A 15,624-nucleotide genomic window follows, 5' to 3' on the forward strand; every position below is an offset into this window, starting at 1 on the left:
ATGACTTAATTGAGGGAATTATTTACCTTTACTCCTTGTATTTAGAGAGGGCTATGAAAAATGTACATCTCCTTCAAGAGGCTAATTAGAATACTTCCTATGATGTACATTACCACATTAAGAATCAAATACTTTCCAATGAGCTAGAAGCTCGGCGGGACAGCTGGCTACGGTCGTTAAGGCCGAGAGATGAATGTGACGCGTCGCGAGTTCGAATCCTCGGTATGTAAGACTCCGACATTAAAGGGACGGAAAACCAAAATTTCTGCTTACAACAGGCAAGCGGCCAGCCCCTCCCTTGCTTGTGGTGTGGGCGTACTTTCTGGGAGTGCGCTTGGTAAAGGTGTTTGGTGTTAAGCACCCGGGGGCCCGAGGGCCACACTCGCACACTAGTCTACCGTCGTCCCGCCCGTGGAGGTTTTAGCCGGTAAGAATCCGGCACTACCTTCTACCCGTCTGCACAAGGGTGGTAAGAGGTGTCTATGAAGATTTCCTCCACGTAAAAAAAAAAAAAAAAAATTTTTTTTGTAGTACGGAAGGAGACATGTTTAACACTACCGTAGACAAGGATGGATCACATATATAAATGGTAAGGCACGGTCGCCTTTCGGCGGGACTTATCAGATCTTTTTGGAGGGACCGCGAAGGCTTCCGCCATCCCTCCGGATAACACAGATTATCTGTTAACCTTTTCTTGTGGCAAATGATCTTTACAGCTACATCCTTTCGAGCATTGCATTTCGAACAATATATTAGACGCGAATCTAGATGTTTGATCCATTGACATCGTGTAATCAAAAACGAAATAAGAAAGATAAAAAAATTTGATATACAACACAGTATTACCGAGTGAATTTACACTATTAATTACCAAATTCCAGACTTGAACAACATAATCATAGGCAAAACTTGGATACATACCGGTGATTAGAAGGTGGCGCCTACTGACATTCTGGATCAACTTCAGTAAACATATTTCTTTGAATGATGAAATTAAAGATGTTATACGAGTAGCAATAATATCGTAAACTGTTTATATTTTAATTAGACATAATGTTACTTATAAGCTTGTAAAAAGTTTCTATTTGTAAATTGGTTAGTTAATTATTTTGTTTTATTTTATTTATATGATCATATATTACTTTATATTCTTTTATTTTATTTGATGTTTCTTTATCTCCTTTATTTATTTTATTTCATCAGTATAATTTTCTTTAATCTGTTCTATCTTTTCTAATAATCTGTGTGTTCTGTAATTTTAAAGCCATTGGTTTGGATTCATTATATCTAATGTTTTATTGATCTGCGGCATTTCAGTCAATATCACACCATAATGTTATTATTATTATTATATTATATTACTATATGGTTATTATTATATTAAAACTGTTTTGAGAATAAACGCTAAAAAAGGTACACATTACACAGTTGTTCATCGAAATGACATTTGTTCATCGAAAAAAAAAGAAAAGTAAAGTAAGTTAAATAAAAAGGGGCACTCCATGCGTTAGGTGAGATTATTTTCAATCAAAAATGAATTTTTGATCAATATCCAAATGTGTTATGTTGTATATCAATTGTATAAATAACAAAAAAGGATTAATATATCCTTTCAAACTTTGCACGCTGCACCAAAATACAGAACACATTTACTCGCAATATATTTTAATACAGTTTCATTCGCTTGAAAAGATACAAAAGATTTTGATTGCAATATGCTTGCGTCTGCAGTTTGTTATTACCATCTTGCCGTCGGTGTACGGCCTGATCTCTGATGTGGATTAATGTTACACGCTCGTCGGCCCTGACACAACGATTCCCTTTTCAGCAGCTTTTTCGTTTCTATTATAGTACCGGGGAGAGATTACCGACATATAGACAATGTCGACGACAAAGGGCAAATGCCGACAAGCCGAAAAGGTGGGAAACTTCAATAGGCCTAACGGCCATCAATATATTTCGGCACCGCAGCCGTTGATGTTCGGTTAGCCACCGGAGTATCAAGAGTCAAGAGTCGTTCTTCGACAGTTGTCACATCACACTACTGCATTAAGTTCACGTTAAATAATCATTCTTCATATTATTGTAGTATCATGGACGAGAGGCCTGGGGTTGTTGTGCGGATTGCAAACAAGCGATTGCCGTGCATGTGCGTAGTGGGGCTAAGACAAACGGCAAGGGGCTGCTAGGGGACGATAAACGAATTAACAGCAGTATGAGTTGAGAAGTCAGAGAGTGCGAATTATGTTGTCGAAATAACGTTGTTAGCGTTGTTAAGAGAGAGTTGAATTTGCGTTGACGAACTTTGTTAATTAATTATCTAGTTGTTTTAATTATTATACGTTTGTTGCAATTAGTTCATACTTAATAACCATTGTTTTCTCTTTAATTGACATCTGTTTAATTCATTTATCATTAATAAACTAATCATAATTATTTACAATACTACATTATGATAAATAAATAATCATCGATTTTCTATTTAATCAATTGTAATAAATCCATCTATCAATAAATTATTACATAGAATGGATACCATTGGAAATCCCAATTTCTAACATTTCTGAATAAAGAAATTCTATAATATTCGGTTGCCAACCCAATACATTCATCCACACGTTTGCTCTCTCTATTCCGAGATAAAACCTCAACAATATGAAAAGCCAAATTAACGAAGGTAATACAGGGAACAGAGAATATTAACCAGAAGCAGAAGAGTTTCAAGAAAACATAAAACGCGGACCCAAACGAGGATGGCTGAATAAAGTCACACGAGAAAAGCATGACAGGTTGCTAATGGCAAGAGAAATGCGCTTAAGAGAAGAAGACGTTTCGAAAGATTAGAAAAGCGAAATGAATAAACGAATGTTATTACTACCAAACAACTATGTGGCAGCGATAGAATCAGAGATCGTGTCTCAACACGATGAGACAGAGCACGATATGGAGATTAGTGCAGCACGAAAAAGAGATAGAAACGATAGAAAGCAAATAGATGTACAGTCAGAAACATTCGCAGGAAGGAAATATAAAGTACAAAGCACGATTACTCGCAGTAGGAAATAACTAGAAATCGGAATAAGTTACGGGGAATCATTCGCTCCTGTCAACGATTGGACACAGCAAGGGCTATGCTGGCTCTAACAGCGATTAATCGAATGAAAATCAAGCAATCCAACGTCAAATCGTCATACTTATACAGAAATACAAAGGACATAGCATATATGGAACAACCACTAGGATTTATAACCGACGGTAACAAAGTATGCGAGCTAGAAAAACGCACATATGGATTGCCTTTATCTGGATACCGTTGAATATTATATAACACACTTTGAAGGAGAATCGTGTGCATATAAATTAAGGGACAGAAGCAACCGATCGTTGAAATATACGTAGCTGACTTTTTATAGCAACAAATGATAAGATAGTTGAAGAACTCGCATCAAAATTGAGATAGCACTTTGAGTTAACCGAATCGGAAAAAAATAATTCCTTAAATATAAAAGTTATAAAAAAGAAGGATGTGATATAATTATCGGAAACATCATACAAAGAACAAATTTTAAGGAAACACCGCCTAGAAAGTTGCGATCCAGTAAAATAGCCAGTAAGAAAATTTAAATGCATTTAAAACAAGATTTAGATGCATATAAGGTTCGCCGAAGCCGGTATCACGTAAAGTGAAAAAAGAAATGGAAGATGAAAATAAAAAAAGAGAGAATTTATTTGCTAACATCTTGTTTACACTAATGACAGTTTACTTCCGAACTCCAGCCGTGACTTTCAAAGACTGGAGCTCTTACAACTCGGCCGCATCCCTACACAAGTGGTTATCTTACGAAGTAGTGAGGACCCCCGGGTGTTGGGTCTGGGCCCCGACCCCCTGCTGCCGCGTGCACTCCCGTGCCGTCTGGTGGGTGTCCGTCATTAGCTCGTCGGTTTAGAAGTGTACCGGTCCTGACACCGGATAAGACCGAATACCAACAGTTACTGAGACCACTGATCTACTGCATTGGCAACTAAATGATTGCTGATTTTGTCAATACCACCTAATGACAAAATCTGCAATGACTTAATTGCCAACCCAATGTATAGCTATCGGAACGAGACCTGATATTTCTTCACGGTAAGTAAACTGTCACAATATAATCGGAACTCAAAAGCAATACATTTGACCGCTGTAAAAAAGGAATGTAGATACCTGAATCAGTAGACCCAAGTTGGATGGAACAAATATTTAATTTGTAGAAAGAAAGAGTGAAAAAGAGATTAGAGAAGATCAAGTCGTGCTTTATTCGCATCACAATTGAATATGTCTGCAGAACAGCAATGAATATTTTAGTAATAGCATTTTGCAATTAATTTAAAGATGTCTAATACAAAAATTGAAATGTACCATAACGAAATAGTAAAATAATTAAGAAATATGATAAATACAGATATGTATGTATGAGTAACATTTTGTATGTAAATTAATTTTTAAGAAATGGACAAGTGCTATATTTTAATCTTTCAGTTCCGACAAAGAAGATAATTCCTTTGACCAATTTTGTAGAAATTCAAATCAGAAAATAAAATAAGAAAGTATACAACTTTTTATTAACTTTCGAAATCAGTTTAAAAACAATTACAAATAACATATGAGTTGTACGAATGAAAATAGTTACATGAGAATCATATCCACTCTAAAACCTCATTTATTTAGTATCAATTCAAATTTTTCAGATAGAAAGGAGATGTCACGTGAAAGTATTTAATGCAAAGAGTTTAATTAAAAATCTTCATGCTATTGACCATTCATTTGCGTACACGTTCGAACGTCCCTGGTGATAGGCTCTTCTTATTATTTTATTTACATCGTTCTTAACAATATGAGTAAAACTAACGTAGAAAAAATTAGTTATTGGTATACTACTTGTAGCAGACTGCAGAACTAAAAAGAAGGTAGTAAATAGTGTGAAATTAAAAATTTTGGCGCGTTTACAAAAATGTGTTTTTTAAAAAGAAAAAATAGACTTTAAGGTGCTATAATAAACTATTTGACGAACTTTCAGGGCACCCAGGATCCTCTCCTTGCCTCTCAACACTACTCTTACTACAAGAAATATAATAGCAGCAAAAATATATTGAGGGCTTTATAATAGATTTAATAATAATACTTTTAATTAAGGGAATTATTTACCTTTGCCCCTTGTATTTTGAGAGGGCTATGAAAAAAGTACATTTCCTTCATGAGGCTAATTAGAATACTTCGTATGATGTACGTTACCACATTAAGAATCAAATACTTTCCAATGAGCTAGAAGCTCGGCAGGACAGGTGGCTATGGTCGTTAAGGCCGAGAGATGGAGGTGACGCGTCCCGAGTTCGAATCATCGGTATGTAAGGATGCGAAATAAAAAGGGACGGAAAACCAAAATTTCTGTTTACAACAGGCAAGCGGCCAGCCCCTCCCTTGCTTGTGGTGTGGGCGTACTTTCTGGGAGTGCGCTTGGTAAAGGTGTTTGGTGTTAAGCACCCGGGGGCCCGAGGGCCACACTCGCGCACTAGTCTACCGTCGTCCCGCCCGTGGAGGTTTTAGCCGGTAAGAATCCGGCACTACCTTCTACCCGTCTGCACAAGGGTGGTAAGAGGTGTCTATGAAGATTTCCTCCACGTAAAAAAAAAAAAAATTTTTTTGTAGTATGAAAGGAGAGACGTTTAACATTCCCATAGACAAGGGTGGAACACATATAAATGGTATCACTGGCGAATAATCTTTATCAATAATCGACATGAAAGTAGGTGTTACGCCACGATGCTTACCACAGGCTGTATTTTCTAACCGTCGCTCGCGGTCCTACAGTGTCGCAGGCAGACCGTCTCATCTGCCCGCCGTATCATATACAATGTATCGACGGGCGCATAGTTGTCGCCAAGCAGCGAGCCCTAGAAACGTCGATTTTTGTCCGTAACGTTTTCGACACAAGAAGAACCATACGTGATCATAGGCGCGAGCGGTGGCGTGAAGCGAGCATAATGGGGGGTCGTCTTCCAAACAAGACAAAGAAATGATCGAAAGGCAATCAGTCCCTTCTGACGAGCCAAGCGTTAGACATCGAGAGCTCTGACGAGCAAAATCAAAATCATATAGTTTAACGAATTCATTGAGAGATATCGTAAGGTCGAGTCAACTTTGTGTAATTTATTCATCATATTATTGTCAAATATATTATTTTATGTTCACCTGTTAAAACAGTGTTACTTCATTGAACCACCTCTGTTATCTTAATCGAAACAGGGGACGACTATTTTGCGGCGTCGAATAACAGAATCGTAGCGAGAATTTACGCCTCTCGCTGACGCGTTTTCCTAGCGGTCGCGTCTCTCCGCGAAAGGTCGTAACAGTATAAAAAAGAACATAGTCGGACTACATGCCGTTGAATAGGGGCGGGGGGGGGGGGCAGAATTACGAAAATACGAGGAAAAGATAGAAGAAGAGAAGGAGAAAAGGGAATGAACAAGCGAAAGTGTGGAAAAATACCTGGAGGAATGTAGACTGGACCTGCAAGGGAAGAACAGTAGAGGAAACGTGGACTGAAATCAAAAAGAAGATAAACGAAGCAATGCCAAAGAAGAAAGTGAAGATGAGGAAATAGGGTATGGGAGAGAAAGCGTGGTACAACAAGGAGTGGAAAGAAAGGAAAAGAGTGATGAGAAGGGAGATGACAAAGTTTATGAAAGGAAAATGCAGCAGAGAAGCGCTCATAGAGGGAAAAAAGAAAAAGAAAGAGAAGAAGCAAAAGAAAGCAACGGGGGAAAACGGGTTAGAAAATGAGGTAGGAAAGTATGCACCGAAGGTAGTGGGGGCGGCGTTATGGGCGTTAAGGGGGGCTAAGGTTAATTCGTACAAAAAAGGCATGTTTCTGTGAATTTTTTGTGACGACACAGTTAGAATCTCTTTATTAAAACCAATAATACACTAAAGTATGACATTCGAAGTATATTGTATAAAATTTTCACGGACGTGTCTCGGAAAAAAGTAGAATTGCGGTGCCTCTCGTAACTTGGTGCTGTATCATCTGAAATCAAACAATTAAAGTTCATTCGTTAGGAAGCAGTTTTCTCCAGGTAACGCTGGGAGGATTTTTTGAAATTTCAATTTTTCACTTTTTTGGAACACTTTGAAGGGAAAAATGCGATTTTTTGCGAAAAGATCGGATAATTTGTTATTGTAAAATAAAAATAATTAACAAATTGGAAAAAACTCTCCAGCGTTACCTCGTAAATTATGTACAGAAATAGTGTTCAAAGGGGCACCGGGATCTGGGGGGTTAGATTAGGTAATATATAGAGAGCGAAACATCTGCCAGGTATCAATAGCACGTTCGGGTCGGGTAGGTATCAAAATCCGACATGTATGAAAATACTCGTAACTTTGTCAATTTTGCTCCAATCGACTTGAAATTTTGATACAATATTCTTAAGATATTATGCATTCAATTAAAAAAATACAAAAAAATTTTAATACCTTACCCCCCCCCCCCTTAAGGAGAATATGGAAATAGGGAGGGGATACCAGAAGATTGGAAAAAAGGAGTAATACGTCGGATATGTAAGAAGGGGGACAAGAGAGTAGCGAAGAGCTACAGAGGAGTAACGCTAATGGATACAGCATACAAGATCTATGCAGAGATACTGGACGAACGACTGAAGGCAGAGATTGAAAACAAACTGGAAGATTCGGATTCAGAAAAGGAAGAGGAGTGACCGATGCGGTTTTTGTGATAAACCACGTCATATACAAGCAGCTAGGTAAAGAAAGAGGGAAATTACATGCCTGCTTTGCGGACTTAAGAGCGGCGTTCAACAGACTAAACAGAGAGAAACTGGAGGAGAAAATGAGGAAAATGGGGATTAGCGAAAAACTAAACCGAAGGATTAAAGCGATATACGAAAAAACAAGGAGTGTAGTGAGAGTCAAGAACCGCGACACCGGAGGACAAACGCAAACTTAACAACGCAACTAGAAAGCTATCCAGAACCTTAAAAAACTATAAAAACGACTGCTTCCATAAATACCTCGCCTGCTTATCCCCCACAGCCGACGCGAACTACTCACTATGGAAGGCCTCCAGGAAACTCACACGCCCCCCACAAATAATCCCACCTATCCGCCGTCCGCAAGGTGGATGGGGTTAGGTTGGGGTTAGGTTGGGGTTAGGTAGTTAGCCCTACAGAAAAAGCCGACCTGTTTGCTAAACACTTGTCAAAAGTATTCAAACCCCATTCCCCCAAAGCCGCCGCGGACGTTACTGAATACCTGCACACCCCCTTCCAAATGTCCCCTCCTATCGAACCCTTCTCCTCTGCAGAGACTATAGAAACAATCAGTCGCATAAACCCCAAGAAAGCAGCAGGACATGACCTAATAAGCAATAAAGCAATCAAGGAACTTCCCACAAAAGGGATAGCACTCATCACATTGATTTTTAATGCTATCCTTCGCCTGGAACACTATCCTAAGGCCTGGAAAATCTCATTGATTACCCTCATCCCTAAACCCGGTAAACCGATATACGAAACCTGCTCCTATCGCCCAATCAGTCTTTTACCTACCCTGTCCAAACTATTCGAGAAGATGCTCACGAACCGACTCCTTCCAATTCTAGAGAACTTGAAAACACTCCCAGATCACCAATTCGGCTTCCGAAAACATCATTCTACAGTAGAGCAAATCCACCGCTTAACACATACGATCAGCCAAACACTAGAAAAGAAAAAATATTGCTCAGCGGTTTTCCTAGACATCCAACAGGCATTCGACAAAGTATGGCATGAAGGGCTACTATACAAGATTAAAAAGATCCTATCTCACCCCTACTACTCCATCCTAAAATCTTACCTAACCAATAGACAATTCATGGTTAAATGCCTAGACGCCCCTTCCGCAACATTCCAATTAGAAGCCGGCATACTCCAAGGTAGTGTCCTCGGACCCCTACTGTACTCCATCTACACTGCCGACCTACCTATATCAAACGATATAACAATAGCGACATTTGCAGACGACACAGCGCTATTAGCTACCCACGCAGACCCGGTAATAGCTTCATCCACTCTCCAGCGAAGTCTCGACTCCATGGAAAAGTGGTTTCACAAATGGGGCTTCAAAGTCAACGAAAAGAAATCCTCACATGTAACCTTCACGCTCCGAAAACAAACCTGCCCCCAGGTCACCATCAACGATGCAACAGTTCCTAGCAGGGACACAGTCCGATACCTGGGCATGACCCTGGACAGGAGACTAACGTGGAAGACACACATCTCAGATAAAACGAAGCAACTAAAGGACAAACTAAAAAAACTCTATTGGCTCACGGGCCGACGCTCCAAACTAAACATACAGAATAAAATTACCCTCTACAAGACCGCAATAAAACCTGTCTGGACCTACGGAATCCAACTATGGGGAGCAGCAAGTAACTCCAACATTGAAATACTCCAACGCTTTCAATCGAAAGCGCTAAGATCCCTAATTGACGCACCTTGGTATGTAACCAATGAAACAATACACCGCGACCTCAAGATACCCACCGTCAAAGAGGAAATAGCAAAATATAGCGACAGATATAGCAAAAGAATCAACAAACACCGAAACCCCCTAATCACTGGACTACTCGATACGACGGACCAGATTCGCAGGCTGAAGAGGCACTACCCGCTAGACCTAAACGTTAGATTCATTTAATTATCCAAATTAAGCATATGCACTTACTTATAATACTTATAAATTATACCTATCTATAATAAGTATTAACTTATTGTAAATAAACAGCCATGTCACTGCGCCACGCCAGAAAAATTACTGAAAATTCTCAACGCGAGAATTGATTGTAATTTCAACAAATAAAAAAAAAAAAGACATATATATGTGTTCCATCCTTGTCTACGGTAGTGTTAAACATGTCCCCTTCCGTACTACAAAAAAATTTTTTTTTTTTTTTTTACGTGGAGGAAATCTTCATAGACACCTCTTACCACCCTTGTGCAGACGGGTAGAAGGTAGTGCCGGATTCTTACCGGCTAAAACCTCCACGGGCGGGACGACGGTAGACTAGTGCGCGAGTGTGGCCCTCGGGCCCCCGGGTGCTTAACACCAAACACCTTTACCAAGCGCACTCCCAGAAAGTACGCCCACACCACAAGCAAGGGAGGGGCTGGCCGCTTGCCTGTTGTAAGCAGAAATTTTGGTTTTCCGTCTCTTTATCTCGCTCGTCATATACCGAGGATTCGAACTCCCGACGCGTCACCTTTAAATCTCGGCCTTAACGACCGTAGCCATCTGCCCCGCCGAGCTTCTAGCTCATTGGAAAGTATTTGATTCTTATTGTGGTAATGTACATCATAGGAAGTATTCTAATTAGCCTCTTGAAGGAGATGTACATTTTTCATAGCCCTCTCTAAATACAAGGGGTAAAGGTAAATAATTCCCTGAATTAAATCATTATTATTAAATCTATTATGAAGCTCTTAATAATATATTTTTGCTGCTATTTAATTCTTGTAGTAAGAGATGGCCGTTCTAAAATAATTGCTGCTTCTTCTAATGCACTTATTTTCAAGATGCCTAGCCTTGCGTTTTCCATCGCACTGTCAGAAATTTTATAACATATGGGATTGGCATAAGTTATAAATAGGTCTTTTAATAATTTGTAACAGAAAATTTTAACCTCAAGATTTAGGTCAGATGCAAACGATCGAATTTGCAACAAATGACCGCAACGGCAATGGGTTGGAAGAGCAAGAAAATACATATGTATGTATCCCGTACTTTCGTTGCGGGAGGGATAGGAATTTCGTGATGAAACGCAGAGGCTGCCAAGTATCATTGACGCGTTGTTGGAGTACCGCTCCTATTGCGTAATCGGAAACATCGACTACGAAGCTACCGGACGCGCCTGGAATCGGATGCGCTAACATTGTTGCGTTAGCTAAGGCGCGCTTCGACTCGCGGAAGTTCTTTTCAGTTTGATCGGACCACTCAATAGTCGTATTGCACTTTGTTGTGCCTTTTAACAAGTCCTTGAGCGGTTGTAGAATTTGCGCTACCCCCGGTATGAAACGTCGATAAAAGTTGATCATACCGAAGTATCTTCGCAGTTCCTTAACAGTACCAGGTCGCGGTGCTTTGATTATCGCGTCAACGCGTTCAGCCAGAGGTTTTGTCCCCTCCGCGGTAACGGTATAGCCAAGAAATTGAATTTCGCGCACCCCGAATTCGCATTTTGCGAGGTTTATAACGACCCCGTATTCGTCGAGGCGATTGAACAAAATCCGCAAGTGTTGGCGGTGTTGTTCCTCGGTGTCGGACGCGATTAAAAAATCATCGATATACGCGTAGACGAAATCGAGGCCTCTCGTGATTTCGTCCACGAATCTTTGGCACGTTTGGGCGGCGTTTCGGAGTCCAAACATCATACTAGTCGCTTCGAAAAGGCCGAAAGGGGTAGTAATCGCAGTTTTCGGTACGTCCTCCGGCGCGATGGGAATTCGATGGTAAGCGCGCACGAGATCGATTTTGGAAAAAATCCGACATATAGACGGGCCAGTCTTCGTAATTCTATAAATAGACTCATGGCTTCGAAACTCTGTTGTAATGTTACGCTGCCAGAGTGTGGATCTGGATTAGTATATCCTTATATTTATACTTACAGTTACACTTATACTCAAATATATTTCTGTTACGCATTCATCATACGGGCCCCGAACAGATAACTTCAACAAAGATTTTTTTTTCTTTTTTTTTTCTTCGAAGATACACTTTTTTTTAATTTTTATTTAAAATTTCACATTCACAATTTGTCTAATTTGGACATTTGGTAGGATTTTTTATCTGTTTGATTATCATGTGGGTGGCTACCCCCAATGGGGTACCATCATCGTGTTTGTTAGGTTATGTTCTTTGTGAGATCTAGAAAAAATATACATGGACGACATTTTCTCTACCGACTACTCTAAGAAGTCGGCCCTACTAAAACAATAACAAGCGATTTGTGCAAGGTCGGCGGTTCCAATTTATGCAAATGGCTTTCAAATGAGCTGAGGCGGATGTCAAACGTGTTGATTTATTTAATGACGAGACGAGTGAATACTCGTGATAGTCAGATATATTAAAAATCGCTCTAAGTACAGAATACCATTAGATCCAACTAGAATCAAACATATTATAAATTATTATAATCCAAGTTACAGTACCACGCCAAAAGAATTTACCTATAATTCTCAACGAGAATTGATTGTAAATAGTCTACCAAATAAAAAAAAAGTACAAAATACAGAGTTAGTATATTACGCATTATACTTATCTATAATAAGTAATAACTATTTATAAATAATTAGCCATGTTACTGCGCCACGCCAGAAAAACTACTGAAAATTCTCAACGCGAGAAGTGATTGTAATTTTAATAAATATTTAAAAAAAAAGTATATTACGTTGTAATCGTCGTTTGCTCAATGCTACTCGCTATAATGATACTGGTTAATGAATGTTCTAGAGCGCATTCTCGCCTATTTATATTGATCAGAGAAGTTTGAATTCGATTCCGGTTGATGGTTGCAAGTAGCGGTCATGTTGTTTTGTCCGGAGTTTGTTTACTTTTAAATCTCATACATCGAAACGGTGTTAAAACTCCGAGGCAAACCAATAACACAAGTCACTCTCGATTCGAATCGTCCTGTGACTCATGTGCCGCTACATACATATACAACAAATATTTCTTACAATCTAGTGTATGTAGTTGTGAATGAGGCCTTAAGTTCACTGTTTATAGATATTGTTAGGAATTGATCGAACGAATTCAAAGCAGTCTTGTATATTATCGGAAATGCAGAATTTGCATGGTTTTGCTTTCGCTCGTCCACGTTGACAATTGTTCAAAGAACAACCGAATGCCCATGTGACATGGACTATACATAAATCCATACCATTCTATGCTACTGACAATGAACCGTTAGATTTTAACCTGGCCTTTGGACACATGGCCCAAACCAAACTTTCCCCATCACGTAGGTCACTCAGGGTCCTCTCCTCACCTCTCACCCCCGTCAAGCTCCATTCATATAAAAACTACGAGCATTCGAAGACGAGACTAGTCTTGGGTAGATCCTTGTGCGTGACTTGAACTGTTCTGATACTTTGTAACTTCGCTACTTCATTGTAATATTGCATTTAATCATTTTTGTGAGTAAAAGCATATCAAAATATAAAAGTGAAATTAAATATCAAGTTAAGCAATAGTGATAAGTGCTCGTTAGGAAAACAAGACATCCTATCTACGTGAAAAGGACTCAACTTGGATTACGGGTCATCATCAACGATAAACTCACAATCTGAAGTTAACGGACATTCTACGGAAGTTCCATTTCTACGGATATCAAGGTGTAAAGCTTGATTCTTTTGCCAACCAAAACTCGGACTAAGTAGCAATTTTCGAGAAAAAGAAAATAAGAAAAGAAAAAAAATGTATGACTTATCATATAAAGATATCAACATTAGTCTACGGCAAGTACTACAAGTGATACAGAAACACACCGAAATTCAAGAACAGATCCAAATATTAGCACAACAAGCAAGGGAAGAGAATGAACGCCGCGCTAAAGAAATCAAACTGCTAAAACAAGCAGTTGCCGAAATAAAGCTAGTTCTTACAAATAAAAAAATAATTAAGTCCAAAAATTCTAAATCTGTGAGGAAGACCACAAAGAAAACCGTGAAATCAAGAAAGAAGGATCGTATACCTGCAGCGAGCATACCCGAAACGACATTTGATCCCAAAAGCGATAACAATGGCGGAGACCAATACCACAACGAACAACAACACCAGATTATGTTATCAGCGGAAGATGCAATAAGATTTATACCAACTTTAAACGGTGACGATGATGTTGGAGTGGAAGAGTTCATAAAAGAAGTACATGCTATGCGAATGTGTTGTTCACAAAAGGATTTGTTGTTGAAAGCCATAAAAATCGATAAAATAGTCGGTAAAGCCGCGCGCAGTATTCGACACATACCGATTGGAAATTATGAAGATTTATATAACACTTTGAGATCCAACGTAGTAGTTGATTTAACATCTGACGAATACGAAGAACAATTACGCGATTTGAAACAGGGACGCCACGAATCTGTTCAAAGTTTCAATATCCGATTCCGCTGCATATTGAATAGACTTACATATGCAATAATTAGTGAAAATCTACAACCAATTACAAGACGAATAATGATTGAAGCCACCATGAGGAAAGTAAGTCGAATTTATTTAAAAGGACTTCGACGCGACATAGGACGCATACTGTTAGCTGGCAAACTAGATTCCTTGTACAAAACAGAAAAAAAAGCCGTAGACGTTGAAAGATACCTGCAAGAAGAAGAAAAGGGATGGAGGACAGGTTCTCGACCAACAGCAAGTGACCGACCATTACCTACCACACGTAACAATAATCCAGTCAACAAACGCGTTTCACCGGTTTCTAAAACGGAACGTGTATCATCTGCTAAGCGACAAGTAAGATGTCCCAAATGTGATGAATTGGGACATGTTGAGAAAAATGTGCGTTGACCACGAGACTAGTCTTGGCCGCGATTTAAACAAATATTTTAATACTTTGTAACTTCGCTGCTTCATTCTAATATTGTGCTTTACCACTTTTGTGACTAAAAATATAAAAGGACAATCAGGTTAAGCTATTGGTCAGCTCTTCCTTTTTTTATCACGAATTTTACGTGACATTTTTTTTTATTTATTTGTTAAAATTACAATCAATTTTAACAAATAAATAAAAAAAAAAACAAGTGCTTGGCGTCGCAGCTGTGAAAGACATCGAAGTCCGCCACACCCTTGAGCATCGCTATCTTTTCCTAGAATAAAGGATGACGTAACCCAGGCAATCGCTATGAGCGTTCGAACTTCGTATTTTCTTACCATACTATCGACAAAAAATAAAAGCTAGATTTCAATGAGTCATTGTATAATTATATGATATGTATTTTTTAAACAGAATTTATTCTACTGATATAGATAGATTTCTTAGACTGTTAAAGAAGAAAGTTGTTCGCAATCATGCACTTTTTTTTATTTATTTATTTAAATTTTACAATTTGTTCAGTAGGACAATCATGCTATCTCAGTTAAATTTAAAAATAATTATTGCATTTTTAAAAATAGCGAACATTCATTCCTTACATAAGCGATCTAATGATCAATCTTGCGTTCTTTATTGTAAATTAAAATAAATAAATTATACACTTCATAACTTTACCGAAACAGTGTAAAGCATTTTTTAAGCATGAATATTTTTTTTTTTTTTATTTATTTGTTGAAATTACAATCAATTCTCGCGTTGAGAATTTTTCATCATCATTGACTAGTTCGATGATGGCCCAGCAATCGCGACCAGGCGCTCCGGAGCAAACTCGCAAGCATGAATATAACATAAATATTATATTACACTCTTATCAGGCTGCTTCAGGTTGCTACTTCTTTTACAACTTTATCATATTATTTAACAGTGGATTGAGAATTTCACGTGTAAAAGGGTAATTTTTGGATATAATTAAATTAAATTGACAGTTCTT

The 15,624-nt window shown here is 38.6% G+C and overlaps 1 protein-coding gene, 1 non-coding gene and 2 pseudogenes across 2 annotated transcripts; 3 read left to right on the forward strand and 1 right to left on the reverse strand.

Moving 5' to 3' along the window:
* Positions 1 to 525: 525 nt before the first annotated feature.
* LOC143304064 (U6atac minor spliceosomal RNA) lies at positions 526 to 632 on the forward strand. The gene has a single exon (XR_013060765.1). It is a non-coding gene; the product is annotated as a U6atac minor spliceosomal RNA (small nuclear RNA).
* Positions 633 to 5,680: 5,048 nt separating this feature from the next.
* On the forward strand, positions 5,681 to 5,764 carry LOC143304065 (U6atac minor spliceosomal RNA; annotated as a pseudogene).
* Positions 5,765 to 9,893: 4,129 nt separating this feature from the next.
* LOC143304069 (U6atac minor spliceosomal RNA) lies at positions 9,894 to 9,969 on the reverse strand (annotated as a pseudogene).
* Positions 9,970 to 13,507: 3,538 nt separating this feature from the next.
* On the forward strand, positions 13,508 to 15,146 carry LOC143304055 (uncharacterized). The gene has a single exon (XM_076626387.1). It carries the CDS (start codon positions 13,508 to 13,510, stop codon positions 14,606 to 14,608), a length of 1,101 nt encoding a protein of 366 aa, XP_076482502.1. The 3' UTR covers positions 14,609 to 15,146.
* The last annotated feature ends 478 nt before the right edge of the window (positions 15,147 to 15,624 follow it).

Source organism: Bombus vancouverensis, chromosome 18 (genome assembly GCF_051014615.1).
Source record: "Bombus vancouverensis nearcticus chromosome 18, iyBomVanc1_principal, whole genome shotgun sequence".
NCBI lineage: Eukaryota > Metazoa > Arthropoda > Insecta > Hymenoptera > Apidae > Bombus > Bombus vancouverensis.

What these genes read in the sequence shown, in the direction of transcription:
- LOC143304055 (XM_076626387.1), top strand. Translation starts at nt 13,508, where the DNA reads ATGTATGACTTATCATATAAAGATATCAACATTAGTCTACGGCAAGTA.